The following is a 19,485-nucleotide window of genomic DNA, read 5'->3' as shown; positions in this document are numbered from 1 at the left end:
CTCAATAGGACTAGTGGGCCATATGCTAGGCTTCCTTAGTTTCTAATCTTGGCTCTGCCACTCTCTCTCTCTGTGCATGACCTTGACAGAATTATGCTTGGTTCTAAGTATTAGTGGTCATTACGGTTCCCGCTAAGCTGCGCTGGGGTGCGCTGACGCACAAAATATTACCTCGCAGCGCACATGTTTCTCGTCACAGCGCACACAGTGTAGAGCACAGTTCTTCAACCGCCGGTCCGCAAACAAAATCTTGCCGGTCCGCGAAGGATTCGGTCCCCGCCGCAACGAAAGGCCGGCGTCAGCTGACTTGCAACTTCCTGTTGCAGTCGCTGTGCCGGGACTCCTGCCTTCGCCGGGACTCCTGCCTTCCACCGCGTTTGCCTCCTGCCTTGTCTCCGCACCTCCAGACCAGCAGCGGCAGCTGTGTATGCTTTTAACTTCGGCACAGAGCTGCCCCTAATCGATAGTTTAGCGCGGTTTCATAAGGCAGCCTCGGGGCCTTTGCTAGGCCGGCCCACATCGCATCATCGAAGCGGGCCGGCTATCAAAGGCCCCGAGGCTGCCTCATGAAACCGCGCTAAACTATTGATTAGGGGCAGCTCTGTGCCGAAGTTAAAAGCATACAGAGCTGCCGCTGCTGGTCTGAACTCTTGGGCCGCTGAAGGAGGGCAAAAAGCAGCTGTCCTGGAGGTTTCCCTTCCTCTCGCCTTTACAGGTTCCTTTTTTCCACCTTTTTTTTTTTCCTTCAAACGGCAACGGGCCCCAGCATCGACATCAATCAAGTAAGTTCCACTGTCAATCAAGCGGTTCTGCTCGGCCAAAGCTTCCCCTGTGACATGAGCCACCCTCAGGGGAAAGAAAGTGACCCACAAAGGTGAGGGGACGGGGGGCAGATGATGGAAGTTGGGGGGGGGGGAGAGAGAGAGAGAGAGAGAAGGGGCAGATGATGGAATGGAGGAGATGAGAGAGAGAGAGAAGGGGACAGATGATGGAAGTGAGAAGAAGGGAGAGAGAGCAGAAGGCAGATGGATGTCAGTTGAGAAGGGAGAGCAGATGCTGAATGGAAGTGGGGAAAGAACACATACTGGATGGAAGGAGGAGATAAATAAAGGGGGAAGAAAATAGTAAGATAATGGAGGGGTGAGGGAAAGGGGTGACAAGCTGTGTGTAGACACAGTGAAAAGAGGGAAACGGGACTAAATAGTAAGAAAGAATTTAATTTAGATGGAGGCAGAAAATAGAGAAGGAAGACCAGAGAAGAAAAGGGAAGAGAGAGAAGAGAATGATCAGATCTGAGTGGAGGAAATGAGAAGAGAGATATGCTAAAAACCACAGGGGGGAGGGAAGGATAGAGATGCCAGACCATGAGGGGAACAGAAGGAAGATGATGGATGCTAGACCAAATTGGGGGGTGGGGGGGGCAGGAGGAGAGATGGCAGGGAAAGACAGACAGTGAATGGAAGGGGCAGATGCTGGACTGAAGAGACAGAGAAGGTTATCATGCTGCTGTACCGGGCCATGGTACGCCCTCACCTGGAGTACTGCGTCCAGCACTGGTACTTTAAGAAGGACACGGTACTACTCGAAAGGATCCAGAGAAGAGCAACTAAAATGGTTAAGGGGCTGGAGGAGTTGCCGTACAGCGAAAGATTAGAGAAACTGGGCCTCTTCTCCCTTGAGCAGAGGAGATTGAGAGGGGACATGATAGAAACATTCAAGGTACTGAAGGGAATAGACTTAGTAGCTAAGGCAGGGAGAACGAGAGGGCACTCTCTAAAGTTGAAAGGGGATAGATTCCATACAAACGTAAGGAAGTTCTGTGGTAGAAAGCAACATATTTATTTGGCTCATAACTTGCTGGCGCCCGATATTTTTAGCTCACAGTGAAAAAAGTTTGCTCACAACACCCGCCCGCTTAGAGGGAACACTGGATTAGTACTAGTGTGGGCTCAAAGTGTAAAGTTCAAATGTATTTGGCAAACGTCTAAGTGGTTTATAGGTGCTAGATAATGGTCATTCTACTGCATACATGCTGGCAACGGTGATGCATCAAAACCGCATGGGACATTGCTGCGCCGATATTCACGTGCAGACAATCCCACGCAGGACTTCTACGTGCTGCCTAAAAACTGTTACTGTTAGCGCTCAGAGGGTGTGTGGGGGGAACCCCCCCCCACTGAAAACTGTCGATTACCCAAAAACTGAAGGAAAATTGCAGTTTACAGTGTAATGGGGGTTCCCTCCCCCCCTCCCCCACTCACAGCGGTAACAGGTACAGTTTTTAGCCATCGCGCAGAAGTCCTGCTTGGGATTGTCGGCGCATCAATGTCCCGTGTTGATTTGCTGATGGCAATCAGGCAATAAAAAAAAAAAAAGATTTTATTGTTCCCTCTGGGTATTAACTCTCCATGTGCTATCCAGCATTTCTTTCTTTCCTTATATCTTAAATTTAACTCTGGCTGTTCTAACTGTGTCAAAGCAGATAACATAATATACATCATCAAATACAGAATATTAGGCATAAAGGGTCGCTATTCAGCTGGCAGTGCTCAGCTTTTTGCTGACCGTTGCTGAAGGGACACGTATCATGAACCTTGATAATTTTCCTTAGGCATTTGTTGTTTAAAGTTGTAAGAAAACCAGGCCCTGTTTGTCTTTCCTTCTTTGACATGTATGTTTAAACAGAGATGTTGTGAAGTGAATTCAATTGTTTTGTTAAGCCGTATTTACAGACAGATTTAGATTAGAAGCTCTGCTGGTTAAGGCTTTTTCTGACCCTCTGTGGACTTCAATCTCCAGATAGAAAAAATGCTGATGTGTTTAAAGTTTCATGTGACCTGTGTCCATATATGGTTTGTGTTTACGTCACATGCTGACACATGCTGACAAACCTGATTCATATAAAGATGTGAAACTCATAATAAAATTCGGACATGTTTTGGAAGATGATTTCTGGTCTTTAAGATATGTCCCCAGGTACCTGACTTACAAATGACAGAGACAGAGAAAGTATGGGGCAGGAATTGGGACCTAAATCCTTTTCAGTTGCTAGCATTATGTCCGGAAATTCAATGCCAGGACATTGCTGGGATTCAGCATTGAATTTCTGGGTTTGTGAAGCTGGCTAAAATATAGGGCTCCTTTTAGCAAGCCGCGCACGTGATAGCACGCATTAAACCGCCGGCTGCGCTAGCCGCTGCCGTCTCTTCTTGAGCAGGCGGTAGCTTTTGGCCGGCGCCGGGGTTAGCGCGTGATGAAAAGTCACGCCCGTTAACCCCGCTAGCGCGGCTTAGTAAAAGGAGCCCATAGCCAGCTAAGTGTGAGATGGATTGGGGGAAATCCACTGCTTATTCTTAGTATAAGCAGCGTAAAATCTGTTTTATTTCTTGGGATCTAGCTAGCTAGGTGATTGAGACCTGGGTTGGCCACTGTTGGAAACAGGATATGGGGCTTGATGGACCTTCGGTCTGTCCCAGTAGGGCAATTCTTATGTTCTTATGAACAAAGATAGGACTGACTTTTATACAGTCCTATTTATGTAGTTAAATGCTAAATATAACCAGCCAAATCCTGACTCCACCCCGGGAACACCCCCAAATAGCTGGTTATAACATAGGGGGTTAACTGGGCATTTTCAGTGGCACTAACCAGTTAAACATAGTAACATGGGCAGATAAAGACCCGAATGGTCCGTCCAGTCTGCCCAACCATACACTCTTTATAAATGAATGATTTAATTTAAATTGTTCTTTTTCTTAGATATTTCTCTGCCTGGTATTGTGCTTCGATTCCATCTACTGGAGTCTCCATCAAAGCTCATTTCAGCCCATCTAAACTATCCCAGTCGTCGAAGTCCTCCCCAGCCCATCCTCAAATGAATGGCAATATGCAGGACACAGACCATGCAAGGCTGCCCAGTACTGGCCTTAGTTCTTCAATATATACCATTATTTTCTGACTAGAGATCATCTGTGTTCAAGCCATGTTTTTTTTGTTTTGTTTTTTTTTAAACTCTGTCACCATTTTCTTCTCCTCCACCTCCCTCAGGAGCATATTCCAAGCATCCACCACCCTCTCCATAAAGAAGAATTTCCTAACATTACTCTTGAGTCTACCACCCCTCAACCTCAAATTAGGCCCTCTGGTTTTATCATTTTCCTTTCTCTGGAAAAGATTTTGTTCTGCGTTAATACCTTTCAAGTATTTGAATGTCTGAAGTTTCAAGGTTATTAGGATTTTATATACCGCCTATCAAGGTTATCTAAGCGGTTTTACAATCAGGTACTCAAGCATTTTCCCTCTCTGTCCCGGTGGGCTCACAATCTAGCTAATGTACCTGGGCTATGGAGGACTGAGTGACTTGCCCAGGGTCACAAGGAGTAGCGCGGGGTTTGAACCCACAACCCCAGGGTGCTGAGGCTGTAGATCCAACCACTGCGCCACACACTCCTGAATCATATTTCTCCTGTCCCTCTTTTCTTCTAAGGTATACATATTCAGGGCTTCCAGTCCCTTCTTGTACGTCTTTTGATGCAAACCTCCTACCATTTTCGTTGCTCTTTTCTGGACCGCTTCAAGTCTTCTTATGCCCTTTGCCAGATATGGTCTCCAAAACTGAACACAGTACTCCAAGTTGGACCTCACCAACAACCTGTATAGGGGCATCAACACCTTCTTTCTTCTACTGGTTACGCCTCTCTCTATACAGCTTAGCATCCTTCTGGCAATAGCCACCGCCTTGTCACACTGTTTCTTTGCCTTTAAGTTTCAAGTTTATTAGGTTTCTTGATTAATCGCTTAATCAGACTTCTAAGCGATGTACATATTAAAATTTACATTTGTTAGGTGACAATACAATACATAAAATACTTAAAAAGGACTAAATTACACTCAATTTAACATATTCTTAACATTAGGTGAGGAGGGATGAAATCCAATTCATTAAAGTAAAGAAAAGACATTAAGGGAAAATACAAGAGGGTAACAAATAAAAAATATAATAAAAAAAAGTAGGGTAATAAGATAATAAAATTAGATCTTTGGACACTCTCACCTCAAGGTCTTTCACCCCATCCATGCATATCAGCTTCTCACCTCACAGAACATACGGCCCCTTCTGATTTCTAATCCCCAAATGCATTGCTCTAACTTTTGCAGATCCTTTTTCATGTTTTTCAGTCCCTCCTTAGTGTCTACAAATCTTGGTATCATCTGCAAACAGGCAAATCTTTCCTTCTAACAACTTAGCAATGTCGCTCACAAACATATTGAACAGGGTCAGCCCCAGCACCAATCCTTGAGGGACTCCACTACTCACCTTTCCTTCCTCCGAGCGAATTCCATTAACCACTACCCTGAACTAGATAACAGCAATAGAATAGGGTCAATAGGAGAATAATTCCTCTCTGTGCTGATATAAAGCCAGAAGAGTGAAAAGTAGAGTAGAAAAAAATATGGGAATCTTCTGGAAACTGGAGAGATGTTGAAAATTCATCAGACATGTAATCAGCACTGGTGTGGACAATGTGGGCTGTTGCAGAAAGGACCGCGCAGAGTTAGGCTAGCCTGCACTGAACATATCTTTCACGGTGTCAGAAAAGCAGTGTATCTCAAACTGTGTGCCAAGTCAAACTAGTGTGCCTCCTGAGATTCCAAATGTGCCACGGCACACTGAGAAGGAAAAGAGGAGCCTGCCAGCTGACTTCCCTACGTGGTACAGCGCCAGCGCTGCCTGATTCGCCGAAGGCCTGCATGTTTCCCCCTTCTCTCTAGTGTCCTTCGGCTTCCCCCTGGCCTCCCAGTCTCACCTTTAAAGCTAATTACAGCAGCCTGCAGAGGATCACCGGTAGGTAAAACAATTTTATTTTCAATATAGTGATTGAAATGTGCCACTTTTGAGAATTTATATCTGGTGTGTATATGAAAAATGAATGGAAAAAATTGCATTACAATTAGTAAAGGGGGTGGGATCTGGGGCAGAGCATGGGTGGGCCTAGGGAGGGCTGTGGTTGGGGTAGTCAGTTGATATTTGTTAGACTTAGGGGGTACTTAGCTTGAAGTAGTTGAGAAACACTGCTGTAGGCAATCAGCTGGTGCCAGTGCCTCTCCTTCTCTCCGGCCCTCTTCCCTGCTGGCACCCCCTACTGGCGTCTCAGGGCCCATCTAGAGGGCCTCTGTACATGTGCGGACGTTGACGTGGTGATGTCACGCATATGCATGATGTCATCACGGTGATGTCCGCGCACCTCTGGGTGCCTCAAGTCTTGGCCACTACCTTTAGTGTGCCCCGGCTCGAGAAAGTTTGAGAGACACTTAAAGGAAAAGGTGTTGACATCTTGCTGCAGAGTCTATATGCTTCTTCATAGTGGTGGAATTTTCTACACTGGCATGTATGAGGGTTGTTTGAAAAGTCTGGTAAAAATTAGGAAGTTAAACACATTTTGTTGGAAAAAAAAAATCTGTTTTATATCTCAAAGTAGTCTCCATTGAGGGCTATACACTCAGCCTGAGTTTCCAGTTTTTTCATCCTATCGGAAAAATAGGTTTTGTCAAACTCTGCAAAATACTCATTGATGGCATCGATGACATCCTCATTCGATGAAAAGTTCTTCCCAAAGAGCCAAATTTTTAAGTTCAGGAACAGGGGAAAGTCGGACAGGGCCAAGTCAGGGGAATAGGGAGGATGAGGAATCAATTCAAAACCGATTCATGTAATTTTACCATTGCAACGGTTAATGTGTGGGACGGCGTGTTGTCCTGGTGAAAGAGCACCTTTTTGTGCGCTAATCTTGGCTGGTTTTCCTTCAACTCATCTTTCAAATGGTCCAACAATGCTGCATAATACGATCCTGTTACTGTTTTACCCTTTTCTGTATAATCGATCAGGATTATTCCTTTGGTATTCTTAAAAACCAGTAGCCATCACCATCCCAGCTGATAAAACGGTCTTCACCTTCTTCGGTGAACTTTCACCAGTCATTGTCCACTGCTTTGACTCAGGTATGTAGTGGTGGATCCAAGTTTTGTCCATGGTCAAGAATCGATGCAAAAATTCCTGTGGATTGTAATTAAACTTAGCTAAACGCTGCATTGAAATGCCCTTTCAGGTAGAGAATGACACAGTGACAAAATTCATCACCGTTAAAAGAATAAGATGCATTAAAAACCCAGCCTGTTAAATAATCGAGTTTTTATCTGTTAAATGTGAACGTGGTTGATTTAAATGGCTGTCAAACACTAACAATGCATTGCATCTGGCTGAAACTGGTTCAGCGAATGGCCACCAGGATGGTCTCGGGACTCAAGGATCTCCCGTATGAGGAACGGCTGGGAAAATTGCAGCTATACTCACTCGAGGAGCGCAGGGGGGACATGTTTGAGACGTTCAAATATGTCACGGGCCATATCGAGGTGGAAGAAGATATCTTTTTTCTTAAAGGACCAACGGCAACAAGAGGGCATCCGCTGAAAATCAAGGGTGGTAAACTTCATGGCGACACCAGGAAGCATTTCTTCACCGAATGGGTGGTTGATCATTGGAATGATCTTCCACTGCAGGTAATCGAGGCCAGCAGCGTGCAAGATTTTAAGAAAAAGTGGGATAGGCATGTGGGATCTCTTCATGGAGGGAATTAGGGGGGTGGGTCATTAGAGTGGGCAGACTTGGCCCTTTTCTGCCGTCATTTTCTATGTTTCTAAACTGTCAAGAATGATTTGAAGAATAAAGCTGGCCAACAATGATTCCACTTAATGGACTGTGGCGCCATCTCATGGAAATTTACCAAACTTTTCAAATGACCCCTGTATATGCTTCTTCAGTGCTTTGGCTATGATTGATGAAAGCAGTTTTTACTCAAACTTCTGTAAGTGACTTCACAACCAATATTTAAACATGGGTGACTGGGGCTTGCACAGGGTGGCAGGCACAGTCTGACCACCTTGTTGGGCAGACTGAAGGGATCATGAGGGCCTTTTCTGCCATCATTTACTTTATTACTGTATTAGATGTTTCAAAAGTGGTTTCATTGTAAGCCCGGGAATCCACCTTAACTAATATCTGGCGCACTCCCAGTAGACAAGGGATGTAGCTATCATTGAGCAAGTATGGCAATACCCAAGGCTACTCATTTTGACCGTGGTTAGGACTCAAGCATAAGAGCACTTGGAATAAGTAAAAATAGAAACATAGAAATATAATGGCAGATAAAGGCCAAATGGCCCATCTAATCTGCCCATCCACAGCATCACTATCTCCTCCTCTCCCTAAGAGATCTTACATGCCTGCCCCATGCTTTCTTGAATTCAGACACAGTTTTTGTCTCCACTACCTCTAATGCAAGACTAGTCCACACATCTACCACCCTTTCTGTAAAAATGTATTTTCTTAGATTACTCCTGAGCCTATCACCTTTTAACTTCTTTCTATGCCCTCTCATTCCGGAGCTTCCTTTCAAATGAAAGGGACTCGACTTATGCGCATTTATGTCACATACGTATTTAAACGTCTCTATCATATCTCCCCTCTCCCGCCTTTCCTCCAAAGTATACATATTGAGTCTGTCCCCATACGCCTTATGAAGAAGACCACTGACAATTTTAGTAGCCTTCCTCTGGACCGTCATCATCCTGTTTATATTTTTTTGAAGGTGCAGTCTCCAGAAATGCACACAAGTGTTGAAATTCTCAATCTTTCTATTGCATTTCAGGCAAGGTTATAATCACAACTTTGTCAAATAATCTTTTTTTAAAAGAGAGTAATAAAGAAGGAACCAAAGAAAACAGTGCAGAAGAAACCAAGTATTTAGAAAAAAAAATTCAGGACAGCTTTGCTTCATGTTTGTTTAGAAAAGTGGAAAAGCAAAACTGAGGAGTTGAGGAGACTACTACATGTAGAAAGGACCAAGTATGTTCAGAATATTTCAATAAGTTATGAGCTCTGGAAGAGCAGTTCCATCCAGTGTCATCGGATGACATCACCCATTTGTCTGCCTGACTCAATTCTGCTTACCAACGAAAAACTCAACTAATGCCAAACTTGCCTTGCTTTGCCCTGAACCACAAAACCAAACTTGGCTAGTGCCTCTTTAAATGTTAATGGAAACCTGAAATCCGGAGCCTATTATGAAAGTGTGGTTGGTTTCAGTTTGTATCCTTCCTGCAGCTAAGCTTACTATCTGATTCTGAGAAGCTGATTTGTTACAGGTTTGCTCCACTGCATCTGCTGATTTGTAGGTCCAATTTACTTAGGCAGGGCTAATGCAAGAGAATTAGGCACCTTAGGTGAACCTTCAAACATATTGTATACAGTGTTCCCGCTAAGGTGCGTTGGCCTGCGCGCGCGCACAAAATATTACATCGCAGCGCAAAGTTTCTCTTCACAGCGCACACACGCGTCGCAAAGGTAAGGGGAGGTAAGGTAAGGGGACGCATTGGGGGGATTGCACTTCCCCACAATTGCCATGCTTCGGTTCCTCTTCTTCCTTCCTTCCTCCCCCCCCCCCCCCGCGGGACCCTGCGGCACCATCAACTCTTACTCCCTCTAATGTCGGCCCTGCAGCTCCAGACTTCCTCGCACCTTCTCCCCTCCCCCTTTGGATCGCTATTATTTTAAATGTTATAGCCGCGGAGCTGTATCCATCAGTGGAGATGTCTAACCTCGGCCTGCCCCGGAACTCTTACTGCAACAGTGACTTCCTGTTCCTGCCTAGACGGGCGGCTGCTGCAGTAAGAGTTCCGGGGCAGGCCGAGGTTAGACATCTCCACTGATGGATACAGCTCCGCGGCTATAACATTTAAAATAATAGCGATCCAAAGGGGGAGGGGAGAAGGTGCGAGGAAGTCTGGAGCTGCAGGGCCGACATTAGAGGGAGTAAGAGTTGATGGTGCCGCAGGGTCCCGCGGGGGGGGGGGGGGGAGGAAGGAAGGAAGAAGAGGAACCGAAGCATGGCAATTGTGGGGAAGTGCAGAGCTGCAGGGAAGAGTGTTGCGGTACCCAGCTGGAGGGAGAAGGAAGATGAGGGAGGGAATTAAAGGAGATGCCAGGGCTTGGAGCGTAGGAGGAAGGTATGCCAGTCTAAGGGAAAAGGAAGGGGGAGATGTGAGAGCATGGAGGGGGAACGAAAGATGGAAGAAAAGGAAAGGAGAGAGATGCCAGAGAATCAGGGAAGGGGAGATACCAGACTATGAGGAGAGGTGTGGGAGAGGGAAGGCGAGGAGAGAGATGCCAGACCAATGGGGTGAAAGGAGAGATGGAAGGGGGAGGCATACAGTTTCTGGAAGGGGCATAGAAGGAGAGAAGATGCCATATAGGGGAAGAGAGACGGCAGACAGTGAATGGAAGGAAGAGAGTTACAAGAAGATGAGGAAAGGAGAAACCACAGAAGACAAAGGTAGAAAAAAATTTCTATTTATTTATTGCTTTAGGAGACATGTGTCACTGTTTCTGTGAAGCATTGTATGCAGAGTCCAGCTTCTTGCTGGTTCAATTTAACCTTTGTCTATGTATTTTTATTTTATCCCCCCTTTTACAAAACTGTGAAGCGTTTTTAGCACCAGCCTTGGTGGTAGCAGCTCTGATGCTCAGAATTTTATGAGCATCAGAGCTGTTACCTCCGTAGCTAAAATCCACACTACAGTTTTGTAAAAGAGGGAGGGGTTAGTTTGTGATTACATATTCCTTACTAGGCGAAGGTGTTTTCTGTGTTCTGTGTGTTCGAAAGACATGGTTTTCTGTTAGGATTGACGGTGTAGGATTGATCTGTGCTGGTCTGGCTTGTTTAGTTTTACAATGGGTGTATTGATGTACTGCTCACTGCAATATGTAAGATGCTGCCTTTTCCTAGGTACTCATGTGTGACGTGTGGTTTGTTACTAAAAATCATGTTTTTCTTACAGATGGGGGGGGGTGCCAAAAAATGATGGGCCCCGGATGTTACATATGCTAGGTACGCCACTGTATGTAAAGATACCAGAAAGCTGGCGTAGCAAAAACTTCTAAGTTTTGAGTATTTAACCCTCCCACAATCTCACGGGCACTCGTTTCAAGTTTATTGAGATTTTGATTTAAACGCAATATCAAATATTTTCAATGCGTATAACAAAAATAAATTTGGGGAAATAAATAAAACCATTTGAACCAGTGTTCCCGCTAAGCTGCGCTGGCGTGCGCTGGCGCACAAAATATTACATCGCAGCGCACACGTTTCTCGTCACAGCGCACGATCGGAAGAGGCGTACGGCAGATGGCAGGGCGGCGAGAGGAGAATCGGGCGAGTTGGCTCATAACTTGCTGGCGCCCGATATTTTTGGCTCACGGTGAAAAAAGTTTGCTCACAACACCCGCCCGCTTAGAGGGAACACTGATTGTATACAATATCTGAATGTAACTCATCTTGAAATACCACTGGAAAAGCATGAACTAGATACTGTACCAAAATAAATAATTTTAAAGACCTTGCTCCCTCCCTACTTGACTTTCAGATCCTTAGGAACCCCCCTCCCCCCCACACAATATTTTGATAGTGAAACTTTGTCAAGGTCACCCCAACACACGAGTTCTATTGCAGTGACTGGTTTTCACACTGAGGTCTTCCCATTTATATCACCTTGAATAACATATATTCCAAAGGGGATTTTTTTTTTTGTGGTGATAGTTTATTTACTCTTTGAATATAGGGTTTTAAATGGTTGGATTGCTGCCCCCATCCCACTCCAGAGGCTAAATAGATTAATCCAACCTTGTACCAAAGGCTTATATTCAATGAGCCAAACTCAAAACTGGAGCAGAAAGTTGGAGGGGAGCTAGGTCATGTGGCAACCTTCTCCACAGCTTTGGTCACTGTCCCTCTACACACAATCAGAATGGCTAGCAGCCTTTAAACTGTTAGAGGTCCCATGCTCCGGACAATGAAATCAGGATCTAGGTCACTTGCATTTCTGTCTCCATACAAATTATTCAAGAACTGATGTACAAGGAGCAGGAAATGATTTCACACTTACACACAGAGGGAATAGAAGTTTGGGTGTTCCTCATCATCAATGTTTTCTGTATTTACCGATGTGGTCTCGCTGGTAGGCAGACTGGCTGTGAAAAGAAAAATCAAAAGGTAGAAGCTACTGATTACATACCCACAGGAAGAAACTGAATGGGTTGGTAGGGGATATTCATTGGCACTTAACCAGGCCCACATAACTAACAAGGCAAGTAGGCTTGCTTAAATAGCAGTGCTAAAACAAAAACAAAAAAATTCTGTGGCGAAAGTGATGTTCAAAATGTAGGCTTTATTAAAAATACAAATTAAAAAATCCACATAAAAGTATCTTGGACCCAAACCTCTGGAAGCCATGGACCTGACACGGTCCATGTTTCGACAATACAGTCTTCTTCAGGGGGTCCCTAAAAGTCCTAATACAGAAGCATGCGGATTAACAACTAAAAACAAATTGAGGAAAAACTCTGCGCTGATAAGAAGGAACCAATTTCATACTTGTGTCAGTTGGCCGATTTCTGCTAATTCTCTACACATCAGGGGAGTAGCCAGAGGTCCATTTGGGGGGGCTCCAAAAAGTGGACTGAGGGGTCCAAATATTCTCTCCCCCCCACCGCCGCAATAAAATATCACCTTTGCTGTCAGGGATGCCAAGCCCTGCCAGCCGAAGACTTCTCCTGAGTCACACCTATGCTAAATAAACAGCATTTAATTTAACAGGTGGGCTTCAGCTGCTAATGCTGGCTCTCCTGCGCATGCTCAGTTAGACCTGAACTGAGCATGCATGAGTGCTGGCATTAACGGCTGAAGCAGCTGCTAAATTAACTGATGCAGGCATGACTCAGGCAGGAAATGCCTTCGGCTGATAGGGCTTGGCATCCTCACCAGCAATGAAAGCAGAGGGGGGCCTGAGCTGAAAGTGAGAGGGTCCAGTCCCTCAACCTCCCCTCTCCCATGGCTACAGGAAAGCACAACCTTCTTTCAGAGGTTGTGTCTGAACCTTCAGGATGGTGGGCTTGCTAAAGATCACTCTATGATGAACCATCTCTAGTGGTGAGAAATTAAAATTACAGCTGAGGAACAATAATGATGTTACAAATTAAGAACAAGGTGCACTCCTTTTGGCTGTTCAGTAGAGCTGATGCCACTAGACTAGAAGGTTGCTGATTCACATTTCCTTATAGGGACCTGAATACATCTAACACAGGACACAGAAACTATAATACACCTGTAGAGACACTGGGGTTTTGTTCCATACAGGAGTGCAGATACCTTTAGTGGCTCTACCAGAGTACTACATACGACCACCACAGCTTATGGAACAAGGGCCTGGATCACCTACCCTATGATTGACAGTGGTGGGAGAAAACATTTTTGGGAGAGAAACTGCTGATATAAATACTCAGCCAAATTACACCAAGTCTTGAGGATTGCCATTTATACACCTAAACAATTACTACATTACAGGAAAGAGGACCTGGTATTTGTGGATCACGTATATACCACATAGATAGAAAAACATCTTTTTGATTAGGGGGGGGGATGGTTGGAAGACAAACAAACTAATTTCCATCCCTACCCTCTTTCTCCCTAATTGCTGATGCTATGTAGAGCAAACTGTTGGTCAAGCCATTGTTCCAGTTGTCCATCCCATTCCACTCCCTATATTTACCAGGCCTCCCTCACAAGTGTAACATCAACATAACTACTAATCACAGAGATACACAAGAAACAAGGGCACAGACCGCACACAGTCAACAGCACATTACAGTGTACGCGTAAGTCCAGGGAATGGCTGTGCTGCAGGAACTACCTCAACTGACCTTTCTTCCTGCCCAACAGCTCATCCAGTGTCAGACCTGGGCGTGTATGGAGAGTACCACGCAAAGGCGAATAAAATCCCTCATCAAGGGATTTTCAGATGCAGGAGGAGGTAAGGGGAAGATAAAAGAGATACACATGTTAATCCATTTAACAGCAAAATAATCGCATACATAAAACACTGTGGCTAAGGGAAGGACATAAGATACCGGATGGTGGTTAACAAAAGACAGGAGGACTGATTCCAACAGGAAGTCAATATGAAACTCTGGTTCCAAGGATGCTAGCAAGCAATAATGCACCATCCCCTCATAACTTGGCACTAATTAAAGTACTGGTGTGAGAGATGAAAGACTGGAAGCTGGAGTGGCAGCAGCAGAGTTTCCATCTATCCCAGGGGTAGGCAATTCCAGCCCTCAAGAGCCAGAGCCAGGTCAGGTTTTCAGGATAGCCACAATAAATATGCATGAGATAGATTTGCATCTTAAAGACGCAGTGCATGCAAATCCATCTCATACATATTCATTTTGGATATCCTCAAAACCTGACCTGGCTCTAGCTCTCAAGGACCAGAATTGCCTACCCCTGATCTATCCATATCCCTGGGAAGGACACAGTGACTCAGCACAGGGCCCCAGAGTTCTAGCAGAAGCAAAGTGAAGCCACAGAGAGGCCCAGTCTCATATCCCACAGGAGGTAGATGCTGCATCATTACAGGCAAGGTAACAATGCTCTTGCAAAAGGGGCAGTATGGGTTCCCAACTCAGCTAAGAAGAGCCCTCCTTCCCCCTATAAATCTATGTTGCCACTACTTTATAATTTACTCTACACCACACAAACACAGCTTTCACCTTGCCAAGTCTCCTTTGGCCCCTATGTGTGTTCCAGAGTCTGGCTACATCCACTGGTCTAGAACTCCGGCAGTGGGAACACTTACGGTTTTGTTTCTCTTTGTATGCCTTGTTCTCAGTTTCTGTTTCAATGTCTTCAGCTTGTGTGATCCAGTCCAGGTATCCCTTCAAGTCTTCCTCTATTTGCTGCTTCTCCCGTAGTTTCTGGAAATCTCCACGAGCTTTTGCCTTCTCTCGCTCCTTAGAGAACTCCCTACAGGAAAGGATGTGACAAAAAGACCTGTCTCAGGTCCCCACTTCTCTGGGACACTCTCCTGCTTCTTACACTAACATACAATATATTCATCTATACAACACATACATGGAAACACACACACAGGGCAGAAGAGTAACAAGACTAAAGCTGTTTTGACCAGTTTTTCTCTAAGAGGATTGTTGTTACGTATGTTATGTTATATTATATTATATTACTTTACTATTACATCATTGGTTGCAAGAGGGACAATGTTTCTTTTGTGACCAGTATTATAATCAGGGGAGGAGATTAACAGAGAAAATAACGGCAGATAAAGGTCATGTGGCCCATCCAGTCTGCCCATCCACATCATCCACATCTTCCTCCCCCTAAAAGATCCCATATGCCTGTCCCATGCTTTCTTGAATTCAAGAGAGATCCTTGCCTTGACTACCTCCACTGGGAGGCCATTCCACATATCCACTAAGCTTTCCATGAAGAAGTATCCCCATAGATTACTTCTGAGTCTATCCCCCTTCAACTTCATCATATGTTCTCTTGTTCCAGAGCTTCCTTTCATTTGAAAGAGACCCACCTCCTATGCATTTAGGTCGCAGAGATATGTAACTGTCTCAATCACATCTCCTCTCTCTTAGCTTTGGAGGGAACTCACTAGGGGCATAAAAACCTGCACATAGTTCACATCTTGGTCTTTGGTTCCTGCCTCCCTGACCTGCATGTGAGAGGAGAGGCTTTCCAGCATAAAGGCCCCAGCCAACTAGCTATTGTAAAAGTATTTAAGGGAGTTCTGACTACCTTAGCCAGAACAACTAATTAGGAGAAACCTAGGAGCCTTTAGCAATAACAGCAGCCGCTTACGCTTTGTACTGTCACTGGGATAGTGAGAATGTGGAACCCGCTGCACTTATTTCTGGGGCAAAGGAATAAAAGAGAAGCTTGGCATAATTGTGTATTTCCGTCAGGGCAATCTGATCTACCTGTCACCTATACAGGACCCACTTTACATGTGATATCACATATTGTAAAAGTAAAGTAAAATAAAAGGTGAGCACTTTTGTACACAGACCATATAAAGAGAGTTGACAGATGCTCTCAACTGGCAGAAGACTCACCCACTGAGAACACCCAGGACCAGGTTTAGGACAAAGAAAGAGCCAAAGATTACAAGGCTGACGAAGTAAAGCCAAGGAAGTTCATAACCCATTGCATCCTGCATCTGCAGGAAAAGAAAATAAATCAGAGGGTCAGAGCTCTGAAATCATCTCCCTTATTTTATATTGGATTTAGCTCATGCCTTTTCACTGGTAGTTCAAAGTGAGCTACATTCAGGTAAAGTGGGTATTTCCATATCGCCAGTGGGATTATAGGATCTAAACTTGTCTAAGGCAATAGAGGGTTGAGTGATTTGCCCAAGATCACAAGGAGTAATAGTTGGAATTGAATCCTAGTGTCTCTGGATCTCAGCCCAGGGCTCTAACCAGTAGGCTAACCCTCCACCCCTTCCCCTCCCCAGTAACTACCATCATAAGTCATTGACCCTGCACCTGCAGAATTAACAATGTACCAATGAGTATGGTAGCTCTTAGTCTTATCCTTTAGTACTTACTCCTATAGGTTTTTCTACAGGCCTTTACCCTTTAGGTTCTAATCAAGATTTATTTGTCTCAGCATTCTGTCCAGCCCTGTAAGAAAATGCACTAAGAGGCTGTCAGTAAAACACTATAGCCTCACCCCTCCTGGTCGGCTGTGATAACCCTCCCCCTCTTCCCCATCCTGACACTACTCCCCAAGGGAAAGAAGACTCACCCAGTAAAGCACTTCTGTCCAACCCTCCATGGTAACACACTGGAAGACTGTGAGCATGGCAAAGAAGAAGTTGTCAAAGTTCGTGATGCCACCATTGGGCCCTTCCCACTTGCCCCGGCACTTTGTGTTGTTCAGATGGCATTCTCGGCCATGGCCAGAGAAGGCACATGGGGATGGCTCTTCTTCTGCTACAATATCTAAGGAAAAGAGAAAGAAATCTAATCTACTCTAATACTTGGCTTTATATACAGAGTCTTCTTTCTAAGAAAGCTCAACTCGGTTTACAATAGTTAACTTAAAAAATAAGAACCATAAAAGAAAAATTTTGAAAAGGATTAATTTCCAAAGTGTTTGGTGAATAAAGTAGTTTTCAAAAACTTACGAAAAAATAAGAGAGAACCAGAACTTCTTATGGGGAACAGAAGATCGTTCCAGAGTTGAGAAAGCTTAAAGATCAAGGATTGGCCAAAATCTTAACTCCTCTTATCCCTTTCCTGGAAGGGAGAGATAATTTGTATTGCTGGTTGCCCCTTGCAAAAGAGAATCTATAAAGATTCCAGGATAAAGGAACCAGAGGAGTGAAAATATCATAAAGAATTTTAAAAATAGCACAAGCACATTTAAACTGAACTCTAAAATAAACAGGAAGCCAATGAAGGCTTTGAAATAATGGTGTCACGTGATCGAACTTATGTTTCCCGAAAATCAATTTCACTGCAGTATTTTGGACCAGTTGTAATCTATAAAGGCTATTTTTTGTAATACTGAGGTAGATGACATTACAATAATCAAGCTGGGATAATATAATTGACTGAACTAAAATAGAAAAGTGACGGTGATGAAAAAGATGTCTGACCTTCCTCAGCATACGCAGATTAAAAAAGCATTTCTTAATCACAGAAAATATCATTCCCAGTTTTTGTATAGCCAGGATGTTTGAAAGTGGGGATCGAGTGAGTTAACAGTAGCACTTACAGGGAGCTGGCAAGGTCCGGAGAGCACAGATGCTGGTTCAGGGCTCTTACCTGAGTCAATATAAAAGCAGGTTTTGTGCATTCGGCCGATGAAAAGCTCCAACCCAATGATAGCATAAATGATGATGACAAAGAGAACAAGAAGAGCAATGTGCAACAACGGAACCATGGCCTTCATTATGGAGTTCAACACAATGTGTAAACCTGGAGACAGAGGCACAGGTGTTAATGTCCAAATGTACAAACATGGAGAAGCTACAGACACAGTGGCATACTGAGGGGGAAGCGGTGTGCCCCGGGTGCCATCTTGATGGGGGCACTGGCACCTGTCCAAACCCCGCTCCTTCCTACTCCTTCCCCTGTTGCGTGCGTGCCTTCACTTTTCCCCCACCGTACCTCTGGCTCTTCAATGGCACAAGCAGCAACTCCAACCTGCTGCTCACGCCAGTGTCAGCTCTCCCTCTGACATCACTTCCTGGACCCGCACCTAGGAAATGATGTTAGAGGGAGAGCTGACACTGACACGGGCAGCAAATTGGTGATGCTGCTCTTGACGGGGAAGTTAAAGAGGTACGGGGAGGGGCGGGCGTGCATGCGGCGGGGGGACGGACAAGAGAGGGAGGGGCGCCTCTCACCTTCACTACGCCACTATACAGACACACTGAAACCCGATCATAATGTGTAAATCTGGGGAGAAAGCACATTCATTATCACCAGAATATATCACAACACAAGGTGTAAGGGAAAAAGCGCAGGGAGAGAACCCCAGACACGGATATACAAAAAGTGGTCCAAAGCTGCAATGAAAATTAACAGTTGGTAGTTAGCAAATTCCAAGAACCATCATACACATTAAAAGCTGCCAAAGAAGCATGGCTTTCCAGGTATTTAATCGTGTCCCCCATTATTATCCTAGAAATTGAAAACCAAAATACAATAAAAAAAGAAAACAATTGAGCTTTATTAAAAAATATAAACAAAATCAGAAACCATCAGTGTAAAAAAAAATGAAAATGCATAGTTCAAATTAAGACTAAGCCTGGGTTGGCCTGGTGGCCTACTCTGCACAAATCTTCAAATCAATCCCAAGTAGGATTTTCTGCTTCCACAGGGTTTGGCACAATAAGTTTTAGCACACGGCTCTCTAGACCAAGACTAATGCAAAATTTTAGCTCCCCAATGCAGTAACCAAATAGTATGCAAATAGAATAGGCCTTGTTTCCCCGCTTCTGTCAAAACTTCACTGGCTTCCGGTGATTTCTAGGATTCACTTTAAATGTACCTGCCTAATTGTCAAGATCCTACATGGTATTCTTCCTCCCCTAATCCCACTATCCTGGAATTCTTTGAGACCTGACACTACCAGATCTACCCACATACTCAAACTATCTTTCCCCTCATTAAAAGGCGTCATGTATGCAGGTAAATTAGGGAAATTCCTTTTCTTCAAATTCACTGAGCTTTGGAATAACCTCCCTGCCCTGCTGCGGAACTTAGGCTCATTCCAATTATTCCGAAAGCATCTGAAAACCTGGCTTTTCTCCAAAACGTAAAGCTATCTATTTAAAATGTAAAGCTAGCTATCTTCTTCATAACCTCTAATTTCTTATTATGTCCTTCCCCCATTTATTGAATTACCTGTAAACCGTGTTGAGCTCTATCTTTATGGAGATGATGCGGTATACAAACTTAAGGTTTAGTTTAGTTTAGGTGCACTTACATGAAAAATCATACCTCACACACGTGCACCCAGATCTGTGCTAGTGGCAGCTATAGCTTATGCACAGAAC

General features: G+C 44.4%; 1 protein-coding gene across 1 annotated transcript in view; it reads right to left on the bottom strand.

The window, feature by feature from the left end:
• Positions 1-19,485, bottom strand: part of CACNA1F (calcium voltage-gated channel subunit alpha1 F) — a 224,240-nt gene that overhangs the window by 162,062 nt on the left and 42,693 nt on the right. The window contains 6 exon segments of the mRNA XM_033922018.1: positions 11,998-12,082; positions 13,757-13,846; positions 14,746-14,912; positions 16,028-16,131; positions 16,722-16,918; positions 17,747-17,899. Coding sequence (XP_033777909.1) covers positions 11,998-12,082; positions 13,757-13,846; positions 14,746-14,912; positions 16,028-16,131; positions 16,722-16,918; positions 17,747-17,899 — 796 coding nt within the window.

The sequence above is a fragment of the Geotrypetes seraphini genome, chromosome 1, assembly GCF_902459505.1.
Source record: "Geotrypetes seraphini chromosome 1, aGeoSer1.1, whole genome shotgun sequence".
Taxonomy (NCBI): Eukaryota; Metazoa; Chordata; class Amphibia; order Gymnophiona; family Dermophiidae; genus Geotrypetes; species Geotrypetes seraphini.
The sequence above is the reverse complement of the archived record's forward strand: the minus strand, read 5'-3'. Positions and strand labels throughout refer to the sequence as shown.